The following is a 17,262-nucleotide window of genomic DNA, read 5'->3' as shown; positions in this document are numbered from 1 at the left end:
ATGTTTTAGCCATTATTTCTTCATGTATGTCTTCTCCAGTCTTCTTCTTGTTGGCTCCTGTGAGTCCAGACATGCCAGTGTTAGACTTTTGATATTGTTCCACAGGATCTGGAGGTACCATGATCTGGAGGCCCCCTGATCTGCACATACTATTCTGTGTGTGCATGTGTGTATGCATATTTAAATGTGTGTCCACATACAGGTGTATGCATGTGCATGTGGAGGCCTGAAGTTGACATGAGATATCTTCTTCAATCACACTCTATTTTATTTACTGAGGCAGGGGCTCTGGCTGGAGTTGCCAGTTCTGGCTAGTGTAACTAGCTAGCTTGTCCCAGGGATGCTCTGTCTCTGCCTCCCCAGTGCTGGGATTACAGGTGGGCCACCACACCCACCCAGCTTTTATGTGGGCTCTGTGGATCCTCCCAATCCTCATGCTTGCACAGCAACTGCTTTCTCTACTGTGTTCTCCCTGGCCCCTTTATTTTGCCCTTTCCACCTCTCCTTCAGTTCGTGTAGCTGCTCCATCTTCAAGCTCACCAACTCTTCCATTTTCCGCCTCCCTTCTGTGATCGAGCTATCTGACACACTTTTTATTTCATGTATCTTATTTTTTAGTTCTAGATCCCTCATTTTGTTCTTCTTATAACTTCTCTGCTGAGATTTCCTGTATTTCCATTTATTATGAGTGCATTGTCTATATCACTAAGCATTATAAAAATAGCTCCTTGCAGGTATTTGAGAGTTAATGGTAATATGTGGTCATCATAGAGTTGTGTTTTTTATTGAGAAGGGTCACATTTTCTGCTTATCTGTATGCTGAGGAATTTTGGCTTGTATCCTGGACAGGGTGAATGCTATGGTTGGTGACTCTAGATTCTGTTATCTCTCTAGAGAGTTCATCTGTTTATTTGAGCACACAATGTCTTTTCAGACTTGTAGGGCACAGTACGAATTTCAGCTCAGTTCTCGGGTCCTTAGGTCACTTGTCATCTGTACAGCTCATGGATGGTTTGGCGGCACTCAGAGATCCAGGAAGAACCCATACACAGGCCAGCTGTTCTCTGGCTCTCTCCTTTTTGTACTCTGCTCCCACCCTTAGTTTCCAGTGGGGTTACTTTCCCAGATCTGGTTCTCTATGTAAGAAGGATGGCTGGTCTCTGTCAGGATCCTACCTGCTGCACATGGTGCTGGCTTCAGCCCTCACTGGGTAAAAAGCTACAGAAAATGGGAACATCACCCCATGCCTTTCCCAACTCTTATATCCAGTAGCTACCCGCTTAGCCCTATCCAGGCCTTCAGTTAATTATTAACCTATCTATTTAATTTGTCCATTGTTTGTAAATGTTGAGAATGAGCCAAGTAAAAGCCTAGTATTCTAATCTACTTTCTATTGCTATGATAAAACACTTGGCAAAACCAACTTCGAGAGGAAAAGATTTATTTGGCTTATAGCTCATATTACATCATCAAGGGAAGGCAGGGCAGGAACTCAAACAAGGCAGGAATCGAAGCACAGACCATGGAACACTGTTTACTGGCTTGTTCCTCTGGCCTGTGGTCAGCCTGCTTTCTTATACAACACAGGCCCACCTGCCCAGGGGTGGCACCACCCACAGTGGACTGGGCCCTCCCACATCACTCAACAATAAAGAAAATGCCCCACAGACATGGCCACAGGCCAATCTGATAGAGGAAATTCCTCAACTGAGGCTCCTCTTCCCAGGTGTGTTAGGTTGACAACTGAAATCATCTGGCACAACTTGGTCAGTCTCACTGACTGGAGCATCAAGGGTTCCTCTGTGCTGACAGTGGCAAAATATGGCAGTATCTGAAGCCTTTAGCTGCAACTTCCCTAAGTGGGAGCATGCACGTGAAAGGTCTCTCATTCCAGGTCTCTACCACCACAGGACACATCTGTGTCTCTTACTATGAGCGGGTCTCCATCCTTCTTACTGCTCCCTAATTCACTTTGCATTTTCCTCTCATCTAACTGACCATGATGCATACAGCGTTTTCAAACAACCTTATTTACTGAACAGAGTTGAATGTACCCTAGAGAAATTCAAAATCAGATGAGGGAAAAACATTTACTACTTGATGTTTTAACAGTTCTCTCTCCCCTCTCCCCCCTCTCTCCTCTCTCTCCCCTCTCTTTCCCCCTCTCTCCTCTCTCTCCTCTCCACTCTCTCCTCTCTCTTCTCTCTCTTCTCTCTCTCCTCTCCTCTCCTCTCTCCTTTCTCTCTCTCCTCTCTCCTCTCTCTCCTCTCTCCCCTCTCCTCTCTCTCTCCTCTCTCCTCTCTCCTCTCCTCTCTCTCCTCTCTCTCCTCTCTCTCCTTTCTCTCTCTTTTCTCTCTCCTCTCTCTCCTCTCTCCTCTCTCTCCTCTCTCCCCTCCCCTCTCTCTCTCCTCTCTCCTCTCTCCTCTCTCTCTCCCTCTCCTCTCTCTCCCCGTTAGAATCACTGAACTTGCTTGTTCTACCCAAGGGCCACACAATGCTGACCATGTTGGGGTGTCTTACGTCAGGCTTCACCCTGTTCCCTGACTGAGGAAGAATACAGGATCAGGAAGTGACAGGAGAGATGTCAGCATGGAGGGTGCTCTGCTGAGAAGGCAAAGGGACAGGTACCTTCTTGTGTCCCAGCAGGGATCCTGGACTCAGGGCTGGGCCACTTCTGGCCCAACCCTCTCCTTCTACAGACACTCACAGACCCCACTACCTGCCAAGCACTGGGGAGACTTCCCTGCACAGGAGGTCAAAGCACCCACCCCAAAGCTGGCATCCTAACAGGAAGAAAAGCAAAGAAAGGGAGAAGAGGCGTGGGAGGAGCAGCATGTGGTACAGACAGACGGGGAAGGGCTGGGAGAGGAAAACAGGGACTAGAGCCAGGCCAGGCAGGGCAGGCTATGTTTGCAGCAGAGCCACTTAGTGGAAGAAGGAATTGGCGGCAGGTTGGGGGGGGTGGCATGAGAGCCGTGCAGAAGACCCATAGGCGAGGCAGGGAACAGCCAGTACAAAGGTGGGCACAGGCCTACACAATGTGACATAGAGAAGGGGCTGGTGCTGGGGTGGGTGAGCTCAGGGAGCAGTGGGAAGACCTGAGGTGGGAGGCAGTGGTGCCTGGGCCACATAGCCATACAGGTCATGCTGGGAAGCTGGGCTGCAACTGGGTGAGAGAGAGGCACTGGGGGCTTCTGAGCAGGAGGGGCTCTGGCTGCTTTGCTGTAAGACCAGGGCACAGGTGCGGTGGGTGATAAAATCACAGTGTGAGATGGAGATAGTCATAGATGTGGTGGAGCTATCTTGGTGGGGCATGTCATGGCCTGGGCCAGTATTGAAGGGAGCCAACAGACCTTGGTGACAGACTGGATTGTGGGTGTTGGAGGAAGTGGAGAATCAATACAGACTACAGAATTTTAACTTGAGCAGCCAGAACAAAGGTGGTCCTTGGCACATGGCTGAGATGGAGCAGAATATGGGAAGTGTGCTTTTCATGTGGGTGCTGGGGGTTGAACTCCAGTCCCCATGCTTGTGTGGCAACCGCTTGCCCATGAGGCTTAGACCCTATACACAGAGCCCGTTACGGTGCCTGGCCTACCAGGTCTGGGGGAAGACCCCAGGGAAACAGTGGGAACTTAGGTGTGAATTCTCTTCTTGGAAATAGACTTCATGGTTTCTAAACCTGTCCATGTGGATACTGAGACGTTAACTGAAATCCCTTCCTTAAAACAGGCAACGCTTGGTGTGCTGGATAGCTTTAGTGTCAACTTGACACACCTGGGTTGAGGGAGCCTCAGTTGGGGAATTTCCTCTATTGGACTGGCCTGTGGCCATGTCTGAGGGGCATCTTCTTGATGAGTGATGTGGGAGGGCCCAGCCCACTGTGGGGCCCTTATTTTGTATAAAAAAAAGGCTGAGCAGGGGCCAGGGGAGCAAGCCAGTAAGCAGCGTTTCCTCCATGGCCTGTGCTCCAGCTCCTGCCTCCAGGTTCCTTCCCTGAGTTCCTACCTTGGGCTCCCTGATGAACTGTGACCTGGGAGATGTAAGCTGAATAAACCCTTTCCTCCCCAAGGTGGTATTGGTCAGAGTATTTTGCCATAGCAATGAAGAAAAAAAAAAACAAAAAAAAAAAAAAACAGGACAAAAACAAGTTAGCTGAAGGGCTTGTTGTAGGGACTTTAAGCAGTAATTGAATTGAATCGCTAGGCAGCCCATGCAGCCCTTTCTGGAATAAACTCACAGGTTCCCATAAGTACTGACTCTCAGATTTCACTGTCAGGCTGGTTTTTGTTTCTACTTTCTAGAGGAACCATCCCAGCTCTATCACAGCACTGTGGGGACCCTTCACTGGCATCCAGGGGCCTAATGGTTCTGTATTCCAGACCCCAGATTATCCCAGATGAACAGTACCAGGTCCATGTGGGCAGCTCCACCCCAAAAGTGCAGCACAGAAAGCAGTTTGAAATGTTTAAGTACCCAAACCAAGCCACATCCATAATGGAAGTGTTCTTGGAACACTTTGCCAAAGATGATGATTTCTGGCCCAGAGAACCCTCTGAAGTTGTTGAACAGTGCCTGGAAATGGAGCTGCTTTGCCTTAGAATAAGCCACAGCTGTGGACTTGGGTCTGCCCCCACTGAAGCAGGCCCCTAGACTGCAGACAGGACTCTGTGACTACCCAGCCTGCTGTCCCCAGCAAAGCACTAAATAAACCTTTCTGCTGCACCAGAGTAATTTCTTCCACTGCCCAACAATTCCTTTCCCCACCACAAAAGAAAATAAACCAAATGGAGTACATAATGGGGTGGAGCCCAGGGCCTTGGGCAGGAAGGAGGCCCCACAGGACCCGCTCTCCTACCTTCCAGAAGTCCAGCAGGTTGATTTTCCCATTAGGCTCCTTGCTGATGCTAAGAAACTGCTTTTTGAACACGGGGTCCTGCTGCTGGATGCAGGTCTTGAGTCTTTCGATCACTTCCTCCTTGGTCATGTTCTTGGTCCTGGCAGTGCTGTCCCTCATGAGCTGGATTCTGAAACCACAAGAGGGCACTGAGGTCCCTGTTGCTGCAGACAGCCTCGCTCATTCTGTATCCCATGACAGCAAGGTTTATAACCCCCGTCACAAGTGGACAAGCTGGTACTCGGAGAAGAGCACCTCCTTCCCATAATCCAACTGCTCCAGACCAGAACTGGCAGTCACCAGTATGGTATCCATGGAGAGGGACCTGCTGGCTGGGGCAGAGTGACAGGCCAGTCACTGTAGAGTGACTGTCCTCACACTAAGAGGCTCCACTGTGCCTGGAGCTGGGTGGAAATGGCATGAGGCTGGGAACATATGATGGTTGGTGTGATCAGCTTGACAGGGCCTGAAGTTACCTAGGAGACAAGCCATCAGGAACCCAGGAGGGATTATTTAGCCTCTGGGCACACGGGAGGGATGTGCTGACTAGTTGGGATGATCCACACTAACCGTGGGTGGCACCACCCCTTAGGTGGGGGCCTCAGGCTGAATAAAAAGGAGAAAGCCAGCTGAGCCCCAGCATCCACCTCTCTCTGTGTCCTGACTGTGGATACCATGTGACCAGCTGCCTCACACTCCTGCCACCATGCCTTCCCGCCATGATAGACTGACCCTTGAACTGTGCACCAGAATAAACCCTTCCTCCTCAATTTTTCTTTTTTTTTTTTTTGTCACAGGAAAAGGAGCTAAGAACACATATGGGTGAAAACAAAATGTTTTTATGAACCAGGAAAACTTCAAGTCAGTGCCCGCGGAGAAGCGTCAAGCTAAGAAGACCTTTGTGTAACTAGATCAAGGAGGTTGCAGCCCTCAGGGGGAGGGGGAACCACAGTTACTCCAAGTTGATTTGTAGAATCAATTTAATTCACAAAATGGAAATGTGAGGAGACATGCTCCAAGAGTGGGTGTGTGATTGGAGGACAGGTCCTTCCTTGGCCCTCTACAGCCCACCCCCAGGTCCTTCAGGGGACTATGGCAGACATGGGGTGGCCAGTTGGAGGGCTTTGGTCTCTGCGTCTCTGGCTCTCACCAGCTCTCCAGGAAGGCCTGCGCCTCATGAATCACTTTGCTGCCGCTGTCCTTTCTCCTGGCTTTAGAAACACCAAACTGTTTAACTATAGTATTTGTTTATTTTTTATTTTTTTTTTATTGTGGATTTTTTGAGACAGGGTTTCCCTGTAGCCCCAGCTGGCCTGGAACTTGCTATGTAGACCAGGCTGGCCTTTATCTCACAGATATCCACCTGTCTCTGCCTCTGCCTCCCAAGTGCTGGGATTAAAGGTGTGCACCACCACGCCGAGCTATATTTAACCCTTCTTTTAAAATACCATCTCTCTGCCCACTGTGTAAAGTGACTACTATTGAAAAGCCAGACAGTCAAAGCACATTTGCATATTATTAAACAAACAGGTTGAGTTAAGATGTCCCCATCGCTCCAAGGTTAAGAACTTTCCAGAGGAGACACAGCAAGGCAGAACTATTGGTTGTCTCCCCCACAGACTCATGATTAGCTATGAACACGCAAGTTAGAGCTTCTGCTGTTTTCAAAGGGAAGAGGAACTAGAGTATTCATCAACTGAATTATTTTACAGATCACCGAATGTATTTTGTTACAATTCAATCTGGCCATCATTTTAATAACTCATGGTCCATACAGAAAACGTTAGTTGGCTGAGTGGGTGTGTCTTACAATCTCGTTAATGGGTGGTGAGGAACCTCAGTTTCTCCGAAAGAAGAGGTATGCAAGTGTAGGCATGGGACAGTCAAGATGCCTGGGAGTGGAGAGAGCCCTAGACTTCTGGTCCAGGCTGCCCAAATTCAAGGCCAGCCTCAGCGAGCCACGCACCTCTCAGGCCATGCTGCTTTCACCTTGGAAACTGACAGGGAGACTCTCGTTCCTGAAAGCTCTGACTGCTCTAAAGCCACCTGGTTCTGACCACGCACGCCTAGTGTGCCACCTTTTCTTACTTGGATAAAAACTATGAAAACACTGGCTCCGCTGCACATATCTACGGTGTGTTCCACAGGCACCGTGCTTCGGTGAGCCTTTCCTTCTGTCTTATTTTACCTCTCAGGGAGATCTGGCTGCTCCTGTTCCTCGCTTAGGAGCTGCTCACTTAGCTGATCCTTCTGAACAGGGAGTGTGGAGGCAGGGGGTGGAACACTGATTCCGATGTCCGCCAACAGTTTCTTGTACAGGATTCTTCCTGAAACTGTCATGAAACTTACTGGAGAGTCTAAAGTTGAAAGGCCATCAGAACACACCCATTAGAACGGCTGAAATTAAAAGCCCGACCCTCGAGTGCTGACACAGATGCGTGTGATCTCCATCCTTGGCTCTGGAACCTGTGACTTCCTTGGAGCCAGTTCCCCTCTGTACACAGTTACAGGAGCGACTGGCCTCTCTGTCCCCAGGCAATTATCCAAGAGAAGAGTGAATGTTTACACAAAGACCTGTGGGGATGCACAGTTTAATTTGCAACAGGCAAAAACTAAACCATACATCTATCAATAGATGAATAGATACACAAACTGGAAAATCACACAATGGAAAACTCATCCACGAATGACTGATACGTCTCAATAGAAGCAAATCTCAGGTCATTATGATCAGTCAATAAAGCTAGACAAAAAAAATCTTATGTTCTTCCAATTATATAAAATTCTAGAAAATGGGGGCTGGAGAGATGGCTCAGTGGTTAAGAGCACTGACTGCTCTTGCAGAGGACCAGGTTTGATTCCCAGCACCCACATGGCGGCTACGAACCGTCCTTAACTCCAGTTCCAGGGGACTCCAAAACCTTCTGACCTCCGTGGCATTGCACGACACAGGTGCACCCACATACATGCAGGCAACATACATATAAAAAATAAAAATAAAATATTTTTTAAAAAATTCTAGAAAATGCAAAACCATCTACAGACAGATCAGTGCTTGCTTGAGGGACGGGGGAAATTTGGGAGGGAATGAAAATAAAATGCATGTTGTCTTGTGACGGCTTTGTGACTGTAGACACACAACAAATTTCATCAAATCCTATCATTTAAATACGCCAGCTTGTGACGTATGAGTATACGCCACAAAAGGCCAACATGCAAAGAGAGACCTCAAATGAGAAATTCAGTGTGAAAGCATGTAAGTACTTACATTAGAATTGAAGCTTCTGTAATAGTTTATGAAACTGTACGGTGGGATTGGCTTTCTTCCTCTCCCTCCTCCTCCTCCCTTCCTCCCACTTTCCCTTCTTCCATCCTTTTTTATTGTTACTATGGCACTGGGGACCAAACTAGATAGGCAAGCTCTTTGTTGCTGGTCACTTCCAGCCCCAGGATTAATTTCTTTTTCAACATTTTCTTTACCATTTTTCTAATCACAGATGTTGTGCATGAGGCCAGTCAGTAAGGGTACTTGCTGCCAAGCCTCATGACCTTAGTTTGATGCCCAAGACCTACACACTAGGACAGAACAAAATCCCGTAGGTTGTCTTCTGACCTGCATGCAATGGCACATGTGTGACCCACTCACACTCGGACATACACAATAAATAAATCAATGCTAAAAAATTATTTCTCTCTCTCTAAAAGAAAAATAAAGGAGTTGCATGCTTTCATTGTTGCAAAGTCTAGGCAGCAGGACAAAGTCTCACACACTCACCAAGACCCACAGGAGCTCAGTCACCTGGGACATGAGCCCTGGAACCAGCCTCCCTGCTGGCTGCATACAAGCCTGGGATTGCAGGACTGAGGGCTGAAAGGTAGGGGCTCCCAGTGGTCTGAGGACACTTCCAGAGCGTGTGTGGCTCCTCAGGGGCCATGGTATGCAGCCATGACCTTGTTGTGACTCAGAGGGGATGCATGCATGTGACCCTGCTAGCAAACATCCCCCAGTCTGCAGGAGGGTCTAAGTCAGGATGGAGGACAAGGTGTTGAGAGATGAGGTCAGACTGCAGTCTTGGCTCTCCGACTAAAGCTGCTGTGATTCTGTCAGTCCACTGACGTCACTATTCTGACATCGCTATCCTTAGCCTCCACGGAAACACACCAGCTTGTTCTCTGCAGTCACTTTTAAATACTGTATTATTTTTACTTTGTGTGTATGAGTGTATTGCCTGCATGTATGTGAGTGGACTCATGTCGTGCAGTGCCTGCAGAGGTCAGAAGGGGGCGTCAGATCCCCTGGAACTGGAGTTAGGATGGTTTTTAGCTGCCATGTAGGTGCTGGGAATCAAACGTGGGTCCTCTGCAAGAGCAGCCAGTGCTCTTAAACTGCCAAGCCCTCTCCAGCCCCCTGCAGTCACTTTGTAATGTCTCAGTTTTAATTTCTCATGCATCAAATAATGAGGCCTGGGTGGTTAAAAAAGGGGAGGGAGGGAGGGAAGGAGGGAGAGGGAGAGAGAGAGAGAGAGAGAGAGAGAGAGAGAGAGAGAAGTGAATTGGGAACTACAGTCCCAAGTGCACTTCAGCAACCTCACGTATTAAAGCAGAGGATGGCAAGCCCTACTGCCTGCAGAGGACTTTTGCAAAGACTAAGCAGATCCACAGCTGGCTCTCAGCTGGAGCTGGCACGCCGTCTGTAAGGATGTTCAACAACAATGGCGCCATCAGCTCCATCACACAATGTTTCTGATGACAGACGGCTCTGAAGCCCCACTCAGTGCAAGTACAACTCCAAACCATCGTCACCTCTTCAGCAAATACTAGTGATTGTCAGCCTAGTAACCACTGTGCTAAGTACCATGGCTAGACAACCAACAAACTAGAATGGCTCATAGCTTGCCCAGCTCTAATCGGCTGGGACCAAGCGAATAGACAGTCAAAGTGCACAGAGACCAGAGAAAGCCCAATGTTTTGAAGAAGCCCAAAGTAGTGGAGCCTGCTGAGCTCAGACCAGTCAAGACACCACTGCACACATGGATGCATGGCATGGAGCTAAAAGCAGTAGGCACACCATCTCACTTGATCTTTGCCATGGCTCCAGGAGGGCCACCTGGGTGAGGAAATGGGAAGGAGTTTGTTCACCATCGAGGATCACTGGAGGCTGAGCTGTATTTGAGCCCCAGGTAGCCTGGTTACACAGAGCCTGAGGTCTAGAGGTGAGAGGGCTGTGCATGACCTAATTTCCTGATGTCAGTGGGACTGGACAGGATCAGTGTTTCATAGGCAGTGTGGCTGTGTGTGTGGAATGGATGCCGTCCTCTGTCTCCAGTGCCTGGTGGCCTGCCTGACTCAGTCAATTTCATTCATTCACCCACTCGTTCACTCACTCAACAGCTCATAAGCCATGACCATGTTCTTGGCAGTCCCTCAAGTACCACATCTAGGAAGTATCTCTGCGTTTATAGTCCAGCCCCCTCCATGTGTCAATGAATCCCTCCTCTGTATCCCTGGGACACTGAGCACGCACCCCCACAGTACTAAGGTTCCCCCCATTCCTGGAACACTGAGCTCACACCCCCACAGTACTAAGGTCCCCCCTCCCCAGCTTGTCTGCTTCTCTGTCCTGTGAATCAGGAAGTTGGCGTGAACCCATTACCTGGGGTGGCCTATATTCAGGAGGCCCTCCCTGATACTCAGAGTGGAGAATGAAGTGAAGGACATGTGAATTGGCCAGTCAGTCCCTGGTCCCCCACCCCACCACACCCCACCCCTGCCTCGGTCCGGCTCACAACAGAAGCCATGTGTGCTTGACGGTGTGCAACAGGGACATGCAACTCAGCCTCCTGTGTCTCTCCTGAAGGCTGCAGTGCCACTATGGCCCTCCCCTCACCCCATCTCTTTCTAGAACCTTCTCTCTTGGGTCACAGCTCCTGTTTCTCCTTATCCTCCTGTGCCCCATACACTACAGCAAACACCATCCTGCAAACATCCCACAGGGACTGAAACGAATATGCCTGAGCCAGCACACCAAGGCTTTCCTGGTGGGTGATCCCGGCCTCAGCCTTCCTCCCCACCCCCTCTTGTTTTCACTTTTTAAGACAAAGTTGTACATGCAGGCTGAACACAAATTCTCTCCTCCATCAGCCTCTCGAGTGCTGGAGCACCACAGGCATGGGCCACCATGCCCAGACCTGATTTAAGTCAGTAACCGTAAGGACGGCCATGTTGTTTGGAGGTGCGGCTCTGTTGGTACAGTGCCTGCCTAGCATGCGCAGAGCCCTGGGTTTCAGCCCCAGCACAGCATAAACTGGGCATGTAGCCCTCGGGAGGCAGAGTCAGAAGGATCCAAAGTTCTACGTGAGCCCCAGCTACAGAACAAGTCTGAGATTCTGTCTTAAAAAAAAAATGGGTTGGGGTTGGGGAGACGGCTCAGTGGATGGAGCACTTGCTGCATAAGCATGATGGCCTATGTCATCACACCACAGCAGGGACCTACAGTAGCCCAGCACCACAGCAGGGACCTACAGTAGCCCAGCACCACAGCAGGGACCTACAGTAACCCAGCACCACAGCAGGGACCTACAATAACCCAGCACCACAGCAGGGACCTACAGTAGCCCAGCACCACAGCAGGGACCTACAGCCTCAGTGCTCCTCAGGGTGGAGACAGGCAGATCCTCTCAGAAATAGTGTGCTCAAGTTTAGTGATAGACCTTGCCTAAACAAACAAAAGACACCTGACATAGACCTCTATCCTACACACAGACACACACACACACACACACACACACACACACACACACACACCTACCTGTTGTCACATGTTGTGACTCCTTTGCTGCTCAACTGAAGTTCAAGACTGTCCTCAAATGAGCCCTTTTTGTCTCTCCCCGTGCCACACTTCTGTGTGTCAGCCTCTAACCCCACTGATGACGTCAGATCCCCATCTAGGGTCTCTGGGGTCCAGTTTCTTCAGGAGTCTCCATCATGGTGTGCGGGTCTGCCTGGCTCTCAGGCTCAGACCCGCTCTCCCCACATGGCTGAGTACAGATCACACTGGCTCATTCACAGTCATGTGAACACAGACACAGATCTGCCAGGCCGAGAGTCATGTCCTCGGCCCCAGGGTTCCTGCTGTTTCCATGTGTTACACAGGAAGCTTGGGTCACTGAGCAGTGCAGCTGAGATCCCCACATCAGCCTTGAATGGTCATCTCTTTAGTCCTGCAACCAGCTTTCCCACTATCACACCATCATCTTAGCACGTGTCCTCACACCCTCCTGGTACGCATCAAAGCTCATACTGAACCATGTGCTCTGGGTGGCAAAGACTTAGTTTTGCATCTGTCTATAAGTCTTAGTCCACAGGTTAAAACACAAGTGACGCTCCTCTTCCTATAAATCCTTTTTCTACTGAAAAATTGAAAACTGGGTTATGAATACAAATGTTCACAGAAAGAAAACGTTGACAGTCAATTACTATTAGATCAACTTAAAAACTTGCTGTATTTTAATCGGTATAACAGAAGCAAAATCAACAAGCAAGATCCCAACACTTCATCAGGAGTTAAAGAGAATCTGGGGGGGGGGGGCTGGGGAGATGGCTCAGTGGTTAAAAAACCTGGTTGTTCTTGCAGAAGACCTGGGTTCAAATCCCAGCACCCACATGGCAGCTAACAACTGTCCATAAGTCCAGTCCAAGGGGATCCGACAGCCTCTTCTGACCTCCACAGGCATTGCGTGACACAGGTGCACTTACCTACATGCAGGCAACACACACATACACATAAAATAATAAATAAAATTAATTTAAAGAGAATTTGGGCCTTTCCCCTCTGGGACTGAATTCCCACCTAACAATCTCCCAAATCACCTGCTCCTTTGGCAAAACATCGCTGAGGTCCTGGTTACAGGTTGTGACAACCGGCCTTGGCAGAGAGCAGGACACTGGTGATAAGACAGCCACCATCCTCTGCAGACCAGTGGATCCCAAGAGCAGTTCCTTGGGGCCCTCCAGGGCAGCACCAGGCTTTGCCCAAGGGTGCATGTGGGAAATGAAAGACACAGGCAGGAGACTTAACAAGCCCACCTGCCTCTCCTCAGCTTCTGCTTCTTCACCCCATAGGAGGTCTCAACCAAAGCAGCTCAAGAATACAGTCCTCCAGTGTTCATGGGAAGCCAACCATGCCAGACCCCTGAAGGTAAGAGGCACAGTGGCTGAAACCAGACACCGTTACCCATTAAGCCATCTCATCAGCCCCAAATCATTATTTTGACCCCAAACTGACACCAATAAAGTACCTAAAATTGTCTATGACTAAGCCATGACTGGTCTGCCCCTATAAAACTAACAGTTGGATACACATAGATTGTTCAGTTACCAATATTTCAAGATTAGAACCATTTGCAAGACCTGGTAATGCCCTGACCACTGGAACTGTGTGCTCAGCTGCCATAACTACAACAGACACCCAATCTAAATTCCTCAGGTGGTCTGCAGAAACCTCTCCCTTTCATATGCCACGTCACAAGAAATGAAGGAGACAGCTGCTTAACAAAAGCAACACTGGGGCTGGAGACGCTCAGTGGTTAAGAGCATTGGATGCTCTCGCAGAGGACCTGGATTTGGTTCCCAGCACCACATGGTGGCTAACAACTGTCTATAACTCCAGTTCCAGGGGATCCAATGCCCTCTTCTGACCTTTGTGGGATATTAAAAAGAAAAAAAAAAGCAACAGGAAAGGGCTGGTGGGGGGCTTGCTTTCCCCAGGCTCAGTGCTTAAGACCAAGTTCAGTTCTCAGCATTCACTCCGTCAGGTGACTCACAACCACTCCAGCTCCAGGTGACCTGATGCCCTTTTCTGGCCTCTTCAGGCATGTACACATATACAGACACACATGCACATAAAAATAAGCCTTAAGAAATAACATCGGGAAGAGCCAGGGATCCTACTGACCCAGGTAGAACCTGGCCCCGACTCACCAGGGCCTTGACGTGGGTACTCCGCTTTTCTCCCAGCCTCCTTACATGGCAGTGGTAAGGCTAAATCACACCTGTCGAACTCTTAGTTCAATGCTTAGTAAGAACTCAATGAAAGAGCAGCTGTTATTCAGCATTATCCACAGGCATTGCAGAGGTGTACAGAAAAGGGGTTTAGTGTGGTAAAGCAGACTGGATGAGAACAGGAAATGAAGTAACTGAGAAACTTCATTAAATGTTCATTTGTTAAATACGGGCAGTATATGCGCATGACTTTCTCGTAGTTATTTCTCTCAATGGTCCCCGTGTCTCCGAGGTCGTAGGACTGCATCATGCTGTAGAAAGCCTGGAGGTTCCTGGCGATAGCATCATGAACTATTTCTTCCACCTAATACAGGAAATAAATACACTCCATTGGAAGCTGGTGTGTGGGCGTCCGTGGTGTGCACAAAGATGTCCACAAATAGCAGGCCAGGGTTACTTACTGAGTGCCAAGCCAGGGGTGGAAGTGTCTTGGTGTCTGTGGATGGGGACATTTTTCTCACTTGTGGGTGAGAGGGAAAGATACATTGATAAAATCCTTCCTGAGTGGTAATGGAAAGCTGGGACTTGGACATGAATCTTAGCTGTGCCCCTGATTGGTCAACAGCTTTGAGAGTTTGAACAAAGAAGTCTGCTTTCCAATCACCCTCTGCGAGTGGGGAACAGTGAATCTTGAGCTTATTTTTAACGCCCAATGAGCATGGTGAGACATCATCCAGAATTAACTGAATGTGACATCACAGTGTGAGAGGGCACCCTGTGTGCTACGGTAGCAAAACAACAAAGGGGGCAGCCAGCACTGGCCATGGCTCACAGGTGGTGCTGGAGCAAACTGGTAGATGGTTCTGGAAGCTGTCTTGTTTCATGGCAGCTTTAGGTAACATGGGACAAGTGATGACTTTCAGACTCCAGAAGGACAAAGCCCGCCACTGGCAAGGGAGACCGGGGCGGGGGCAGCGGGGGGCTTACTTTCCCCAGGCTCCCAGGCCTTCTCTGCACTTTGCACTTTGTACATACATTCCTCTGTGAAACTAATCGAGGTCATGAATCAAATGAGGCAGACATCCTCAGATGCCATTTTCTCAATAATTCCATTGCTAGAATGTTCTAGTAAAGCAGTCAACATCAAGTGAGGCAGCATCAGGCTCAAGGTTTGAGCAAAACTGATGAAAGAAAAAGCAAACTGGATGCCAAGATCCAGTGATGGAGAACGCTCAGGTCTTCAAACTCAGGGAACAGAAGCATAATGGTGACGTGAAACGAAGGTAGAGACTGGGAGCCCTTCCTAAAAATTATCTATAAATTAAAGTGGTACGACATTTTGTGATCTGTGGAGACTTTTCTCCTTCCACCCCTAGTTTTCTACATCATCCGTTCACTCACTCTTCATTCATTCATTCACCCAATACCCCAGCAGCCTACCTCCTGGACACAGTGGGCGAGCACAGGGAGGCCTTTAGGGAGACAAGACTGTACATGGTTCAGATGGGACCTGGTGGTCATAGCTGGCGAGGGGCTCCCACTGTCTTGGTGGGAGGAGAATCACCTGACTTGTCCAGGGCTGTCAGGCAGGGTCCTCCATGATAGAATGTGTGAATTGCAGAAGAGCCACAAGCCTCATTAGGGATATTCATAAAGTGGCTAAAACTGGCCCTAAATTGGCAGCCTGGCCTTGGTCAAGCCTTATCAACTGGTCACTCCCTGGACTGAGAGAGACTGTTCATGGCACCCGCCTGTCTCCTTTAGTGCTACAGATAGCTCGCCTGCCTGAGAAAATAATCTTGGGAGAGAGACCCTCAAGTTCCTGGAGCAGGTCTGGCTTGGAGTCTTATTTCTAAACTTTAAGCTCCTTCCTTTTTCTGCTCTCCTAAGTCTAACACTGCAAGTGCCGGGCACCAAGGCTCTGCAGCTGGCACAGCAGCAGCACTTTGGATCGATCGGGTGTGGAGGCTGCATGGAGCTACAGGACGGCCCACAGGGCCCCTCCTAACAGTGGGAGGAGCTTCTGCTTGTGACCCAGGGTCCCTGAAAGCACCAGAGAGGTTTAAGGGTGGCTGACATGATGATCTCTTTACATCAAGTAAAGATCATGTCCCTTGCTGCATGGAGAGCTTATTGCTTACCTGTCTCCACTTGGTTGATTTGGCTTTGGCTTAGCTTGACTTGGTTTGGTTTGAAGATGTGTACAACTGCTGTAATGCCTTAATGAGTCTGGAGAACCATTACCATAAGATTAACACAGGCTGTGTCCCACACAGGGGGTCAGGAAAAGTCACCATTACTCATTTCTGGGTGTGAATGGGCTCTGCAACTCACTTTTGAATTAGGATTTAAGAAGGCGCAGATAGTGGGTTAGAACACGGCCACTGCTGTGAGGAAGGAGCATCCAAGTTAATCATACCAAGGGACTAAAACACAAGATTTAGATTTGAAACTTTTTTTGTGAGCTATTCTGCTGTTTCTGTAGCAAGCCCTCAGGCTGGGGCCATCTTCAGCCTGTGGTATAGACACAATCTTCAGGAGGTCTGCTATCTACCCCTGGATGCAGCTCATAGATGGGGAGGCCTTGAGCTGAACACAGGTGCCAAGCTCCCATCACAGCTGACGGTCTTCACCTCTCATCCTCACTTCATCTTGCTTTCAAGCTCCACTGGTAAACTGAGTCAAGGCATACTTTTAGGCTTCCAAATGTTAGGCACTGCCTGTACACACAGAACTACACCCCTCCTGACTCTTGTGGACAGGTATGGGTGGTGTCTTTCCCATAGGCCTGTCAGCCTTTCCACACATATTCTACACCTTTCCTGTTTAAGATGGCGTGTGTGAGTCTGTGTCTGTCTGTCTACGGAAATGCCTGCACCTTCTGAGTATTTCCTACTCCTTAGAAGCTACTCCTAGAACATGGGTGACTAGAACATGGGTGGAGACATGCGCTTGGCACAGCCATTTCCATCCACAGCGAAGGGGGGAGACAAACAGCCCAGCAGCTCCCATGCACTCAGGACTCCACGACAGCCACGAAAGAGCAGAGGAGATGGCTCAGTGGATAGAATGCTGGATGTAGGCCCAATCACCTCCATTCTCAACTTGACACAACAGGGAAGACGGGACCTCAGCTGAGGAGCTTCCTCCATTGGACTGGACTGTGGCCGAGTCCTTAAGGCATCTTCTTGATTGTTGAGTGAGGTGGGAGGGCCCAGCCCACTGTGGGTGGAGCCACCCCGGGCAGGTGGGCCTGTCTTGTAGGAGAAAGGCCGAGCACAGGCCCAAGGAGCAAGGCAAAGCAGCGCTCCTCCATGGTCTGTGTTTCAGCTCCTGTGTCCAGGTTCCTGCTTGAACTCCTGCCC

General features: G+C 49.3%; 1 protein-coding gene and 1 pseudogene across 1 annotated transcript in view; both read right to left on the bottom strand.

Moving 5' to 3' along the window:
- Positions 1-17,262, bottom strand: part of Efcab6 (EF-hand calcium binding domain 6) — a 205,876-nt gene that overhangs the window by 80,217 nt on the left and 108,397 nt on the right. Inside the window, 5 exon segments of the mRNA XM_029569164.1 lie at positions 4,859-5,027; positions 7,086-7,230; positions 8,704-8,721; positions 14,093-14,261; positions 14,359-14,417. Of these exon segments, the coding sequence (XP_029425024.1) occupies positions 4,859-5,027; positions 7,086-7,230; positions 8,704-8,721; positions 14,093-14,261; positions 14,359-14,417 (560 nt within the window).
- Positions 12,166-12,281, bottom strand: LOC115072337 (annotated as a pseudogene).

Source organism: Nannospalax galili, unplaced genomic scaffold (genome assembly GCF_000622305.1).
Source record: "Nannospalax galili isolate Female #2095 unplaced genomic scaffold, S.galili_v1.0 scaffold180, whole genome shotgun sequence".
Classification (NCBI taxonomy): domain Eukaryota; kingdom Metazoa; phylum Chordata; class Mammalia; order Rodentia; family Spalacidae; genus Nannospalax; species Nannospalax galili.
This window is presented reverse-complemented; position numbering and strand designations above follow the sequence as displayed.